This window comes from Macaca thibetana, chromosome 1, assembly GCF_024542745.1.
Source record: "Macaca thibetana thibetana isolate TM-01 chromosome 1, ASM2454274v1, whole genome shotgun sequence".
Lineage (NCBI taxonomy): Eukaryota > Metazoa > Chordata > Mammalia > Primates > Cercopithecidae > Macaca > Macaca thibetana.
The window spans coordinates 217,035,649-217,051,020 of record NC_065578.1 but is presented as its reverse complement, the minus strand read 5'-3'; the positions used below and the strand labels follow the sequence as shown (position 1 = coordinate 217,051,020).

At 48.9% G+C, this 15,372-nt stretch overlaps 1 protein-coding gene across 1 annotated transcript in view; it reads right to left on the bottom strand.

Annotated features, from left to right (window-relative positions):
• KIF26B (kinesin family member 26B) overlaps positions 1 to 15,372 on the bottom strand; it is a 561,163-nt gene that overhangs the window by 92,329 nt on the left and 453,462 nt on the right. The window contains 3 exon segments of the mRNA XM_050772633.1: positions 8,522 to 8,705; positions 10,985 to 11,247; positions 12,755 to 12,848. Coding sequence (XP_050628590.1) covers positions 8,522 to 8,705; positions 10,985 to 11,247; positions 12,755 to 12,848 — 541 coding nt within the window.

Sequence of the window (15,372 nt, the reverse complement as noted above, 5' to 3'; positions counted from 1 at the left end):
CATGCAGAAGTTCTTTTAACTCACCTTCCCGCACCGTAGTAGTTCCTCCCAAACTTTGCTGCACAATGGACTCACCCTGAAATCTTCCGAGAGATACTGGCGCCTGGCTCCCACTCCCAGGCTTTCTAATTTAATTGGGCTGGAGGGCAGCATGCGCCCTCCAGGTGACTCTAATGTGCAGCTAAGTTTGGGAGCCACTGCCGTACCACCTGGCCAGGTTAAGCAATGCCCTGGGTCACCTGCATCAGTGCTACCTGACGCCCACAGCACGCGGAGGGCTCGTGGATAGTGGAGGCTGTGGTCTAGTCTGTCTGAGCGCTTTTGCTCTAAAAAGAATCAGCTGCATAGTTCTTAATGGGTCAGCTGTGTTTCCTCCTAAACCGGTTTCTGCCACTTGTTATTTTAAATAAAAACATAATAAAATACGATATAAGCCAATGAAATGATTTTGTAAAGAGAGTTCATGTTTTTATAACAACTCAACTCAATGCTTTGAAAAGATGTGATTAAAAAAAAAAATGAGGATTTTCTGGACGGGTGCCATTGCTCCCACCTGTCATCTCAGCACTTTGGGAGGCCAAGGCAGGTGGATCGCCTGAGCTCAGGAGTTTGAGAGCAGTCTGGGAAAAATGGTGAAACCCTGTCTCTACAAAAAAATATAAACTATTAGCCAGGCATGGTGGTGCACACCCGTAGCCCCAGCTACGTGGGAGGCTGAAGTGGGAGGATCACTTGAGCCTGGGAGGCAGAGGTTGCAGTGAGCCAAGATAGCACCACTGTACTCCAGCCTCGGTGACAGAGTGAGACCCTGTCTCAAAAAAAAAAAAAAAAGTGTTTTTAAAGATGTTGAATTTGGTGTGAATGAGGAATGATAGAGTGGAAAATGTTGTAAGAATCTAGAAAAAGTCTATACCCAGTTGGTTGTAAAGTGTTTTTGAAGAAATGTAAAGTAAAAACTGAACTGTTAACATGAACGTGGTTTGTGGAAGTCAACTTTTGAATTGAAAACTCAGTGAGAGAGCCTTGGCCCTTTATGGTTCGTAAGATCAATGAACAAAAATACATTTGTATTATTTAAGTTCAGATAACATCCTTATGACATGAATATATCATTTTCTGTAAGTCCCCCTCTAACCCACTCGCCCAGGGAGCTGACCGCCTCCTGACTGTGTTGCATTATGAGGCTTCTCTGACCTGATACCATCCGCTGACGTGAAAGACAGTTGGGTGGTCTCACTCCTGAACCACAGAGATTCATTTTTATTTTATTTTTTATTTTTCATTTTTGAGATGGAGTCTTGCCCTGTCACCCAGGCTGGAGTGCAGTGGCATGATCTTAGCTCACTGCAAGCTCCGCCTCCCAGGTTCAAGTGATTCTCCTGCCTCAGCCTCCTGAGTCGCTGGGATTACAGGTGCCCACCACCACGGCCGGCTAATTTTTGTATTTTTAGTGGAGACGAGATTTCATCACATTGGCCAGGCTGGTCTTGAACTCCTGACCTCAAGTGATCTGCCGGCCTCAACCTCCCAAAGTGCTGGGATTAGAGCGTGAGCCACCACGCCCAGCCCAGAGATCCTTTTTTTTTTTTTTTCCCTTCGGAAACAGAGTTTCCCTCTACTGCCCAGGCTGGAGTACAGTGGTGTGATCTCAGCTCTTTGCAACCCTGCAACCTCTGCCTCCTGGGTTCAAGCAATTCTCCTGCCTCAGCCTCCCAAGTAGCTGGGATTACAGGTGCCCGCCACCATGCCTGGCTAATTTTTCTACTTTTAGTAGAGATGGGGTTTCACCATGTTGGCCAGGCTGGCCGAGGTGGGTGGATCACCTGAGGTCAGGAGTTCCGAGACCAGAGATTCATTTTTGAAACCACAGCATGCATTCCATTTGGACAAAGGAGACCTGAGCACTGATGCAGCAGACACAGCCCCAGCACTGTGGCACTCTGTCTCAAGGAACCTATAGTCTAATAGGGCTTGGACAAGCTCACAAACAGCCAAAATATAAGGCAGAGTAAGGCAAAGGCGTTAACATCCCCCACACTGCTGAAATTCAAAGAAGACATTACAAAGAGAGGGGAATCTGGACTCTTTGCGGAGGAGGCGATCAGAGAGGAGCGTGGCAGAGGCAAGGTGCTGTTGTGGTTCCTTTCCTTTCCTTTTCCCTCCCTCCCTGCCTCCTTCCCTTCCTTCTGCAGCCCTGACTTTGGTGGGAGGAAAGGCTGAATACATAAGCATGAAAAGACCACTGATGGGGTCCCAGTTGGTGAGGTCCCAGAAGAGGCAGAAGGGGCAGGAGGAAGAACGCCAGGAGACAGGAGCAGCAGGCCTGTGGGAAGGAGCAGGGGGGAAACTGAGGTACAGGAACCAGGAGACTGTGAAGCCAAAAGGAGAGAAGTTGAGGAGTGCACCAGGTCAGCTCTGTCTTCTCATTGGCTTGGATGCCAGTTACCTGCTGAGAGTGGCCAGGAGGCTTGAGAAGATTAGAAATGGATGCAGTGATGGGAATTCCAGGCTGTACTCTTCAGAATAGTATCTCCTGGCCAACGTTTAAAAACATACAGATTACAAAAACCTAAAAATATGAAACTGCCATTTCATTATTGACCAAGCAGGAGATGAGAGCCCTGCAGTGTGTGGACATCCTTGCTGCACAGGGCTTTGCTGCTAGGGACAGCAGGGGACTGGCTCTGCCTCCATTAGAAGCAAGGTTCTTTCCTAGGCCTCTTTTCCCACATTTGCCAGAGTTATATCCACCACACAGCCCTAAATACAGCATTAGTTGATTTAAGCCATTCCACAACATGTAAAGAAAACATTTGCGTTGTCAAAAGAAAACAGATTAGGCTGGGTGTGGTAATCCCAGCACTTTGGGAGGCCGAGGTGGGTGGATCACTTGAGGTCAGGAGTTCGAGACCAGCATGGCCAACATGGTGAAAACCCATCTCTACTAAAAACACAAAAATTAGCCAGGTGTGGTGGTGGACGCCTGTAATCCCAGCTACTTGGGAGGCTGAGGCAGGTGAATCGCTGGAACCCAGGAGGTGAAGTTTGAAGTGAGCCAAGATTGTGCCACTGCACTCCAGCCTGGGCAACAGTGCAAGACTCAGTGTTAAACAAACAAACAACAAAAACAGATTAAAGAGTCTGATCAGACATGTAGACAGACGAGTGTAGCACAGACGTGTGCCCACATGCACATACATTTGTTTGTGTGGACACACAGCAGCCCAGCCTACAAAGCCCTCTCATCCTCCCCAGAGGCAAGAAAGTGAATGAACATATCAGAGAACTGGTGTCATTCTGCACCTCGAGCAACAGTTGCTTGCATGCTTAGATTACTCATAATAGTGGGGCTTTTAAAACTATCTTTGTCAACAGGACAGGTAAGATCTCTGTGTCATTAATGCACCAGCCTGAGGTGTCACTAGTCCAGGCTGAGCATCCCTAACCTGAGAAACCTGAAATCCAAAGTACTCCAAGAATCTCACATTTTTTGAAGGCCAATATGATGCCACAAGGGGAAAATTCCACACCTGACCTCTTGAGGGGTTGCAGTCAAAATGCAGTAAAAACTTTGTTTCGGCCGAGCACGGTGGCTCACGCCTGTCATCCCAGCACTTTCAGAGGCCGAGGCGGGTGGATCACGAGGTCAGGAGATTGAGACCAGCCTGGTTAACACGGTGAAACCCCGTCTCTACTAAAAATACAAAAAAAAAAAAAAAAAAAAATAGCCGGGCGTGGTGGCGGGCGCCTGTAGTCCCAGCTACTTGGGAGGCTGAGGTGGGAGAATGACATGAACCTGGAAGGCGGAGCTTGCAGTGAGCCGAGATCCGGCCACTGCACTCCAGCCTGGGTGACAAAGCGAGACTCCGTCTCAAAAAAAAAAAAAAAAAAAAACAAAACTTTGTTTCATGCACAAAATTATTGAAGATCTCGTATAAAGTTACCTTCAGGCTATGTCTATAAGGCGTATATGAAACATACATGAAATCTATATTTAGATTTGGGTCCCATTCCCAAGATATCATTACATATGCAAATATTCCAAAATCTGAAAACAACCTGAAGCCCGAAACACTTCTGGTCCTAAACACCACCTTGTTTGAGGTGCCTGGTACATGCGCCATTACAAGCAGCAGCTCTCTCTGATCAGCAGGGCGTCAGGGTCTCTTTCCCAGTGCTGGGATCCCCAAGGAGGCTCTCAAGCTATCACAGATTTGGCTTAGCAAAGCAGAGGAAGGCCTCCATGATGTTGAAGGATCAGTTCCTCCAATTCCAATGACCTTTTAAACAGGGAGATATTTGAAGCTTAACCTAGTGCTACCTGCAAAACAGGGATACATCAACAAAGACTTTCTATTTTGACTGGAAATGTTTAAAACCTTTTTTTGTCTGTCTACATATGGGTAAAATGCATTTGTGTGTAAAATTATAGGTGTAAAATGCATCTGTGTGTAAAATGTATAAAATGCATGTGTGCGTATGAGATTCAGACGCGTGCACACAGCCTATTTAGTTCTTGTGGCAGAGATCTCTTCTAATGGCTTCCCTGCGGGGTGACTAATTAATAAACTTTCCCCTAATTGGGTTCTGGCTGCCAGGTCCGCAGGGATTATTACTTATATCTAAGTAAACAAAATTTCCATTTTAAACAACGCTCCAAATCTCCTCATAATATTTTAAACAGTTATAAATTCACTGAAGTCAAGCAAGTCCCAGGCGGGGAGGCGGTGTGCACTCTGGCCTGGATCCTTTCCCCTCGAGAGGAGAGAGATGTCCCCCAGGTCTGCCGATCCCACGACCCCTGGACTCCTTCCCTTCTTTGTCCTCATCTACTGAAACATCAGGAAGGACCTAACAGAGGTTTTGGAAGCCACGTGTGGTGTTTGCCTTTTCCTTTAACCTGAATGCATTATTTAAAAGCAATTCTCTTTCACAATTTAAAAATAGGAGATGAGTTGGCTATTAAACATTTAATAAGTGTGCAGGATTCCTTAGGTACTGGGGTGGATCACTGTGTTTAGGGAATGTCTTGGCCTAAACTTTTGTGGAAGCTGAATTTCAGGTTCCTATATTTGAAGTCATTTTATGAACTGTTTCCTTGTTTTCAAGATTTCTCCCTACTTTCAGATTCCAAGTGGAAAGCAGAACCGCAAAAAAGAAAAAAGTATAAAACCCAAAGCAGAGTTGTCCTCAATTTGGTTTGAAACCCGGAAGGAGGAGAGATTATCCCATCTCCCGAGTTTTTCTCCTCAGTGCCACTTGGGAGTCGTTTGGCTCAAGATTTAGATGTTTTGCAAGTCACTGTTGGCTGAAAGTACAAGAAAGTACTGCAGGCTCTGATAGTGATGATTATTGACAGCTGCGTAAAAGAATAAACTAAACATTCGTCAGACTCTCACATTGACAGGGCGAAGACACTACCCAGGAGAAAACAGTGAGGGCAGGGTTCAAGGTCAACTCCCACACAGTCAGGAGAAGTGTGGATACAATTGTGCTGTTGATTTTAAAGGTCTGGATCTCCTCATCCCTATCCGAATCCCTATTTCCTTCTTGAAGAACGTTATTCTAAGCGGAAGCGCTCTACATGGTGTGAGGCTGTTACCGAGAGTAAATCTCCCGAGAGATGCCCGTTCACCATCCTCAGCTCCTCTCCAGTGAGAGTAAATCTCCCGAGAGATGCCCGTTCACCATCCTCAGCTCCTCTCCAGTGAGAGTAAATCTCCCGAGAGATGCCCGTTCACCATCCTCAGCTCCTCTCCAGTGAGAGTAAATCTCCCGAGAGATGCCCGTTCACCATCCTCAGCTCCTCTCCAGTGAGACTCTGCCCCCCATCACTGGCTGCCAAGAGAGAGATGACCTCGCGCTGACAGGCCACCTCTCTGGGGCGCCCCGCCCACTGCAAGTGAGGACCGGAACCTCTGGGTTTGTCACAGCAGCCAGTGGAGGCAGCTCAGGGCTGATTTTCAGAGCCATAAAAAGCGGCCCCCTTAGAGCAACTCCAGCCCCAGCTGCGGATATTTTCGGTCTGTCCCGGTGGCAGGGTAGATAGTCAAGCCTCCAGGCCCAGGCAAAACTAAAGGAGAGGCCGGGCGCGGTGGCTCACGCCTGTAATCCCAACACCTTGGGAAGCCAAGGCGGGCAGATCATGAGGTCAGGAGTTCGAGACCATCCTGGCCAATATGGTGAAACTCTGTCTCTGCTTAAAGTACAAAAATTAGCCAGACGTGGTGGTGGGCACCTGTATTCCCAGCTACATGGGAGGCTGAGGCAGGAGAATCGCTTGAACCCGGGAGGCGGAGGTTGCAGTGAGCCGAGATCATGCCACTGCACTCCAGCCTGGGCGACAGAGTGAGTGAGACTTCGTCTCAAGCAAACAAAAAAACTAAAGGAGCAGGCAGAGCAGGCAGCAGGAACCAGAAGAAACAAGAGACGTGTGCTGCAGCATGGAGGAATCTCAAATGCGTTACACTACGTGAAACAAGCCAGACACAAAAGGCCATGTCCGGGCCACAAGAGTCCATTCCTGTGATATCCTGGATAAACGCAAAACCAGAACAACAATCAGATCCATGGTTGCCAGGGGCTAGAGGTCAGGGGAAGGGACAAAGGGCAAGAGGGAACTTTAGCCTCGTGCTCTATTTGTATAATGGTGGTGGCCACATGACTGTATAGATGGGCCAAAACTCATCTAAAGACACACAAAAGTGATGTTTTAGTGAATGTAAATTATACTGCAATAAACCTGGATTTTAACAACAATAACTAAGGAGTAGGAAGAGAGTCACTGCGGTGGGGGAGGGAGGAGCTTTTGCTTGGGGGCAACAGGAGCCTGCAAGAGCTCTCCCCCGAGGAGTACTGTTTTCCAGGTCTTTTGAGCCACGAGGAGGCTTAGGGAGAAAGCAGGGGGATCCTGTCCGTAGATCCCAGCTGGATGTCATTTTATTTTTATTTTCTGAGACAGAGGCTTGCTCTGTCACCCAGGCTGGAGTGCAGTGGCACGATCTGGGCTCACTGCAACCTCCGCCTCCCAGGTTAAAGCAATTCTCCTGCCTCAGCCTCCCAACTAACTGGGAGATGTGTGCCACCATGCCCGGCTAATTTTTTTATTTTTAGTAGAGTTGGGGTTTCTCCACATTGGCCAGGCTGGTCTCAAACTCCTGACCTCAAGTGATCTGCCCCTCTCGGCCTTCCAACGTGCTGGGATTACAGGTGTGAGCCACCATGCCTGGTCCTACTTGGATGTCTTAATTCTAGGTTTCATCTAGAACAGCTTGGTGGACTGTCTCCGCTTTAGTCAATTAGCTTTACAACTTCCAGTCCAGGGTTAGACTCTTAACTCAGTTTTCTGATTGTTTTTCTGGCATCCAGTGTCTTTGAGACAATCATGCAGAAAGCGCTGGCAACCAGTTACCTGTGTATTGAAAGCCCTGCAGAGCGGGACATGGAGGAACCACGGGAGCACTGCCCGGCCAGCCCAGCAGCCCTGTTACCCATAACCTGCCTTAGGAACCCAGTGAAATCAACAGACCACTTTGCCCCTGCTCCGAGATCCCCACTGGAGACATTCAGCTGATCTGGTGCTCAACTCTGCTGGGCATAGAGTAAACACTACTTCACAGAAGGCAGAGGATTGCACCCCGGCCCGGGCTGACTTTGGAAACACAGCCAAGAGGGGTGCGTAGGGGCACAGTGTCGGGTTCCTGGCAGGGCAGCTCACTCGAAGAGCGGACACTGTGCCTGGGTTTTGACAGTAAACCTTCACCGGTGATTTGAGGGAGGCAGCCAGGGTCTGGGTAGTTATTCAAAACTCTGATTTCTCTGCTATTTAAAAACACATGGTCCATGTAGTGGCCTCAAGCTAATGATAATAACACACTGCCAGGGTGCCTTGGTGGATAAATGTTGGTCTTGATGAGCATTTTTGGGGTCTGTGAACAAAAAGATACTGTTAGGCAGTTGTTTTCTTTTTGTAAGTTTGACCTCTCACATTCTCAGGACATTTGTAAATCATCTTTACCAAAGCAAACACCTTTCCCTGGACAGTTCAAAAGTAAACTTCAGCCCAGACACTATAATTATCTTGCATTACGAATCACTGAACTGCATATTGTAGTCTAGTAAGAAAAGTTTGGCTAGGCGTGGCAGCTCATACCTGTCATCCCAACACTTTGGGAGACCAAGGCAAGAGGATCTCAAGACCAGGAGTTCTAGACCAGCCTGGGCAACATAGCAAGGTCGCATCTCTACAAAAATAAAAAAATAAATAGCTAGGTGTGGTGGCATGAGCCTGCAGTCCCAGCTACTTGGGAGACTTAGGCAGGAGGATCACTTCAGCCCAGGAGTTTGAGGCTGCAGTGAGCTGTGAGCGTGCTACTGCACTGCAGCCTGGGTGACAGAGCAAGACCCTGACACACACACACACACACACACACACACACACACACACGTCGTGGTTGTCCGAGGGGTTTCTGGCTAGGGCCAGAGCCGCTAAGGAGGCAGGAGGGTGGAGTGGTCGACTTACTTCCCCCTTTCCCGCTCTTCTCCATCCGGTACTGGTAGATGTGCAGTGTGAAGAACACGTGTGAGTTGCGGGGGTCGTCCTCATCGCAGTCCTGTTGGTGGCTCCTGCGGGAGGCAATGGCGGCGTCCAGGAAGAAGGCAGCCTTCTCTGCGGTGGGGGCCCGCAGCTCGCTCTGGTTCTGCAACTGGAAGACAGAAGCCAAAAGCTGAGGCTGCAGGCTGAGGAGCGCTTGCTGTCCCTCACACCTGGGTGTCCCTGGCTCCACTCAGCTGGCTGTGCCTTCTGTATAGTAAAGCCACGTGCCTCTCTAAGGCCAAAAACCCTTCTGGAACGAGGTGCTATGCTCATGTGCAATTCTCAGCTTAATTAATTCGTTTCTGAAAATTAATATTGAGCATACTTATTGCATGAAACCTATTTTTACCTATTTTACAACCTAAGTAGAATCTGGAACTAGTGGGTGTGAAAAGCTGGGAGCAGATGGCTCATGATTATCTCTGCAGAGGGTGGCAGACCAACACCCCTCGCTATCCATTTACCTAAGAAAGCAGGAGCGATGTGACTGCATCTCGAGTCCAAAGATTAGATTGTTTGGAGACAGGTAGGTTGCAAGATGTGATTTGAGACCTCATAGCAGTGGTGTCCCAAAGATGTAAAAAAACTTGGTTAGCTTTCATTTGACTCCTAGTTTTTCAGTGATTTAATTAAAGCCAATTTTAGGCCATATTTACCAGCATAGTTATAAATAAGAAGCCAGTGTAAAAGGCACCCTGAAACACTCATGATACTTGAATGTCTCTTCTAAATTTAGGAGATATCTATTTTTACCTTTAGTTCCTGAATCCATGCTCCTAGCATACTCATTAATTGACTAAAGAAAGCATAGAGGGTAATGCATCTAAATCTTATGAAAATACTTGGCAATTATTTTAAATCTGAATCACAACAATCACATTAACAGAATTTAACCAGCACTCCTCTTTTTGGAGAGAAAAGGAAACTCATGTTTCTGATTTGTTCAAAGAACTAATTCGCAATACATGTCTTAAGGTTGGTACAAATTCTGACAATTTTCTACTCTATACAAATAATTTTGAACTGTAAGAGCCAATATTTAGAACGTGAGGCCATCAAAATCCTCAAACTTCAAAAAGAGATTCTTCTGTGTTAGCAATTTTGTCTTGCTATGGAAAAATAAACCAAAGAATTTAAAAGATTTTTCAACAGGAGTTAAAGTGAACATTGGTCTTTTCCTCTTTTGCTTAGCCTTCATTTAACCAGATTTTTCACCCCTTAGTGGAACTCCCCTTAGTGGAACTTCAGAACTTCAATGAAGTTCTAAAAGCGAATGAAAGCATATTTGAATGTCGAGAAGATGCCTGGAACAGGAGCAGTGGGTCGCGTCCTCCTGATTCCATCACAGACACTGTGTAGACACTGTCTCTGCACATTTTATGCCTCAGAACAGTGGTTTCCAACATGTGGTCCCTGGACGGGCAGCACGAGCACCTCATGGGAACTTGTTGAAAATGCACATTTTGGAGCTCTGCGCTAGACCTACTGAATTGGAAACTGGGTGGGGGGGAGTACCCAGCAATCAGTGTTTAAACAAGTCCTTGAGGTGACTGATACAGACGAAAGAGGACTCAGGGAAATGGAAGGATCTGAGGTGCTTTAAGCAGGGGCAGAGCATGGTCAGGTTTGAGTGACGAGTATAACAGGCCAAGGGAGGGATCCTCACCTGTGCAAACAATCCCAGTTGGAAAGAGGCAGGTACTTATCAAACGGAACACCTATCTACAAAAGGAGGCATCTGATAACACGGGAAAATAAAGCCTACTGTTAGAGACTGGAAGGATTGATTATTCTGGATATGAATTGCAGCTTCCAAGTCATTCCTACATCTATTGTCAAACAGCAAAGGAGAGACCCTCCCAACAGGCATAGCATCCTGAAACGGCGAACTGGAGCTTCTCTCGGCTTCCATAGTTCTAGCAATTATATCATGGTTCTAATTAGAAAGTGGTGATTAGTTTTTCCTGCAGCACTGCTAGTCCGGCTGTAAACCAGTGCCCGACACACAGTTTACAGGGTCATAAACAGCCCCCGTAATGGCTCTAGCTATTTGTGCAGAGCAGTAAATATTTCGGTTTGTTGTTAAACAAAAGGAAGATTGTACTTTTTTTTTTGAAAGGGGCATAAAGAAAGTGAATTCCATTTCTCCCCCAAATGCTACAACAATTGAGGTTCCTGCTCATTGTCAATTAGAGTCAAGGTACAAATATTTAGATTGGACAAGCAGATGGCCCCGCAGCTGCAGGCCGTAAAGCTCTAGTCCACTTTAAAGTAAACACCTGTAAGCCCCCGAGTTTACAGGCTGAGTGATTCACGAGTTGAGGTGCCCCAGCCTCTGAGGTGGGGAGGGAGCCACCTTGGGGCGAGCCAGGCTTCAGAAGCAATCACCTGCGTGCCGCAGATGGGGTCCTCGCAGAGGTACACGCCTGGGGACTGGCCGTCCTGCAGGCTGCCCGTGGCCACCTCCGACAGCAGGTCCCGCAGGTTCTCCTCCTTCCCCCACACCTCCACGGCCGAAACCCGGACTGAGAAACGGGCGCCGGTCTTTTCCTTGCGTTCGTTTATGAGCTTGAAGAGCCAAGAGATGGCACAGGGAATGATGCCCAGGTTCTGCATGGAATCGTCCTTTCCGATCATGGTGTAGGATTTTCCTGGGAGAACCAGGGAAGGAAGGAAAGCAGGTTCAGTATCCAGGCATCATTCCGTGGAGTCTCCAAAACAGATGCCAAGGATACAGAAGAAAGGCATGGGGAAGGGGGGAAAAGGGAAGAGAAGGAATGAAAAGATGAGAGAAGTAGTATTTGACAACAACGGAAGGCATTATCTGATATTACTAACTAAATGGCTATAATAAAGAATGCTGGCTGGGCTCAGTGGCTCATGCCTGTAATCTCAGCACTTTGGCAGGGCCAAGATGGGAGGATTGCTTGAGGCCAGGATTTCCAGGCCAGTTTGTGCAACACACTGAGACCCTGCCTCTAGGAAAAATTTTTAAAAATCAGTTGGGTGTGGTGTGGCATGCCTGTGGCCCCAGTTGCTGGGGAAGCTGAGGCGAGAGGATCACTTGAGCCCAGGAATTGGAGGTTACAGTAATCTATGATCATGCCACTGTACTCCAGCCCAGGCAACTGAGAGCCCATCTCTTAAAAAAAGAAACAAAGCAAGAGCCCAGACATGTGACAGGATTAAATCACAATGTACCTTGAGGAGGACCCCAGATATCCCATGCTATCCAGTTCCTGCACTACTTTGCACACAGTAGGAAGGCACGGGTTTTTCATCATCATTATAGTTTTTATAGCCACCCCCCAGATGAAGCCCACATATTCACACTTTATATCCTGTCTCGAGTTAAATGCTGTGTATATTTTTATGGCATGAGCAAATTCCATTAAAATCCAGATCACTGTTTAGATCAAGATCAAGAGGAAGGGCTGGGGAGGGCGGAAGTGCAGAGAGAGGTGATGGCTTTCTGTCCTGAGAACTGGTCTCCATGAGCTCTAGCAAGGCCCCTGTTGGAATCTCTGCCAAGGGACACTTTTTGAAGCTCCTCAATTCACTAAACATATCAAGCGTGTGAGGGCGAGGCCAGCGGAGCAGATGGCCGCAGGTCAGAATTAAAACGGGACTGTGGGGGGATTTATGAACCCCTTGCTGGGGGCTCTGCTGCCTCCTTTCCCAGACGCTCCAGTGCTGGAGTGTTCCTGATGGTGTGCACTGCTTTCCCCAGATGCGTCCTGGGCTCTGGGCTTTGCTTGGAGGTTGCTCCTCTGGCTTTCACAGGGGTCCAACCACCAACCCACAGCCTCATGGAGGGGGTAGGGCAAGGGGCCTATCTGCTTCCCAAACAGCGGCTGCTCAGGAAATGAACATTTTCCTTTCTGCCTTCTGGGCTTGGCTCTGACCTGGACCAAGTGGGAACAACCCTGCTACTTCTCTGTCCATCTCTTGGACTTGAAGCCTTTCCTACATGAGCGGGTGTCCGCCTACAACGAACATAGGTGTTTGTCTTATAACTTGTTACTGGTTATTCAGCTCAGCATCTAAGAGAAACGCAGCCCTTCCTGTCATCAGAGAAACTCTGGGAGGGAGACAGAGGAATGCATGGGACGACAGGGAGCCCAGCGAGCCGCATGAGAAAGCGAAACTCTCACGAACCCAGCTTGGCGTGGCCGAAACAGAACACGCAGCCATCCGCCCCGTTGACCACAGACTGGATCACCTCTGCCACGGTGCCTGCACACACTTCAGCCTGTCAGACACAAGAGGAGACACAAGCCATGAATGAACCTTGCAGTGGAGGAATCACTAACAACGAAAGTGAGCCCACCTTCCTGGGGCTTCGGGTGTCAGCTGTGTTCCCAGGTGGGTTGGCCTCTGCCATGAAGTTTTGGAGATGCTCAGAACCCCTGGCAACCTTCCGCCCTTTGCAAGCCTGAGCATTACCGCACGTCCACTGCCAACCACCCTTCTGCTAATCCATGGTGCATTTCAGCAAATGCGTCTGTAGCGCAGGCAGGAGCAGGCTGGAATGGGGCAGTGTGTTCACGGACCTCATTCCCTTCCCTCATCGGACACTCTGGGCTCCCGGACAAGGCCTTTAAACTCGCCACTCACCCTCTGCTGACACATGTATACACAGAGTTTATGAAACAGGCCGGGCTTTTTATAGGAAAAAGGTGACCCACCATTTCACAAGACAGACCTTGAGAGATGTGGTAGTCCTCACATAGGCAAGAGGTTTGTGATATATATCTGCTTTCTCTCCCGACCTCTTTCCTCGATTTCAATTCACACCTTCCTCTTTTCTTTCTTTATTTTTGAGACAGAGTTTCACTCTTGTTGCCCAGGCTGGAGTGCAATGGTGTGATCTCGACTCACTGCAACCTCTGCCGCCCAGGCTCAAGCGATTCTCTTGCCTCAGCCTCCCGAGTAGCTGGGATTACAGGCGTGCGCCAGCATGCCCGGCTAATTTTTTCGCATTTTTTTAGTAGAGAGGGGGTTTCACCAAGTTGGTCAGGCTGGTCTCAAACTCCTGACCTCAGGTGACCCACCTGCCTCGGCCTCCCAAAGTGCTGGGATTACAGGCATGAGCCACTGCGCCCGGCCCATCCTCCTCTTTTCAAAACCTGCCTTTTCTTTCTTTTGCTCCAGATACATTCAGCATATAGAATATCAGTCACCACATGGTATGTTATTAGGTGTTCTTTGGCCTGGTGTGTGTGTGTCTGGTCTCCAATTTGATTATTAAATCCTAGACAAGGACGAGGCTCTCGATGATGTATTTCCCCTGAACGCCCACTAACATAGCGCTCTGCAAGCCATCAGAGCTCAGTCAGTTTTGTGGACTAACTTGGAAATCTGGGAAGCCTCCTTCTCTTTGGTTAGCACCTGAGACTTTTCACAGAAGCATTATTAGCTGTGCCCTGTTGCTTTCATTTCTGTCTCGAGGCTGGATTCAGGGCTCGTGGGAGCTCCGGGAGGCGGTTCTAACATGGGGCTTTGCAGTCCTCCGGCAGTGTGCCTCCCGGTGGGCACCTGGCCCGTGAATGTTGTTATTCAGCTGTAAGTTCCAGCAGCACAATGAACCCAAGTATTTGGAAATCAGTTTTCTCTCCTAAACTAAAAATTGAAAAACCACACTTCCAACAACTGTCACTTGTTCCCGGGTGGTCCCCAGCAACTCTGCGGGGGGCGGGGGGCTCCTCCTGGGCCAAAGGGGGTGGCAGGACAGGGCTGCTGTGGGGCTCACAGGACCTTTCAACCCCCCCCAGGACTTAGGCAAGGAGAGCACAGTGCTAACCCTGAGACAGAAGCAGTAGCGTCTTGACGGAATTTGCCAGAGGCGTGTCTGCAGAGCGGGCAGAAGGCTGCCCAATGGACTAAGCCTTCTTTGGACATAAAGTGGGACGGGAGGCAGGAGGCTGAGAAATCATCTTAGCTATACATAAAATAAGCTGTATTTGATTCCTGAGCCGCCTGGGACAATGTTGGCTGTGTGTGGACCACGCTGAGTCACCTGTGCAGAGGCCGGGGTGAGAGGAGAGCTGCGGCGCCACCACCCCCCGGCACAGTTCCCGCCCGGCTCTCCACTGAGAAGACCGTGGTCAGTGTGCTGTCCATCTGGTGTGTGTTAAGAGCTGACGGTGGCCCGGAGGCCCCTTGCTGCTTCCCCGTGGACCTGGAGAGGCATGCGGCCTTCCTGAGCACAGACCCGTGGGCAGGGCCAGGTCTGCAGGAAGCCTCCGCCTGCCCACAAGTCCGGGTTCTCCGGCAGAGCTGTGTCCCCACAGAGGCGTGTCCCAACAAGGGCAGCCAGCGACTGCCGAAGCCACTGAAGGGCCATATGGAGGGCTCTCGAAGGCAACCAGGAACCGGGACTGTTCTAATCATTGCTTAGCTTCAGGAAGCTGATTTCCTTAGAAACCAAGAGAAAGCACGATTTCCAACTGCCTGGGTCACTATGGCGGCTGCAGCTTCACAGGCTGAAAATCAGGACTGGAGAGCACAGGCCCACGCCGCACACTCCCTCCTTTTGGGCTTGGGGGCTCCAGGGGTGCCCACCCCGTGGGGCTGAGCTGGCCCTGGCCGGCAGCATGCTGCTATTATTGACAGTGATAACAGTAAAAATAGCCACATTTATTAAGCACTTGCTGTGTTGCTGGCTCTGCTGGGAGCACCTTATGTGTTGATGAATCACACAGCCTGATGAGGAACACTGTGGTCATGTTCTTATTTGACAGATGAGGACACTGCAGCCCAGAGAGGTTGAGTGA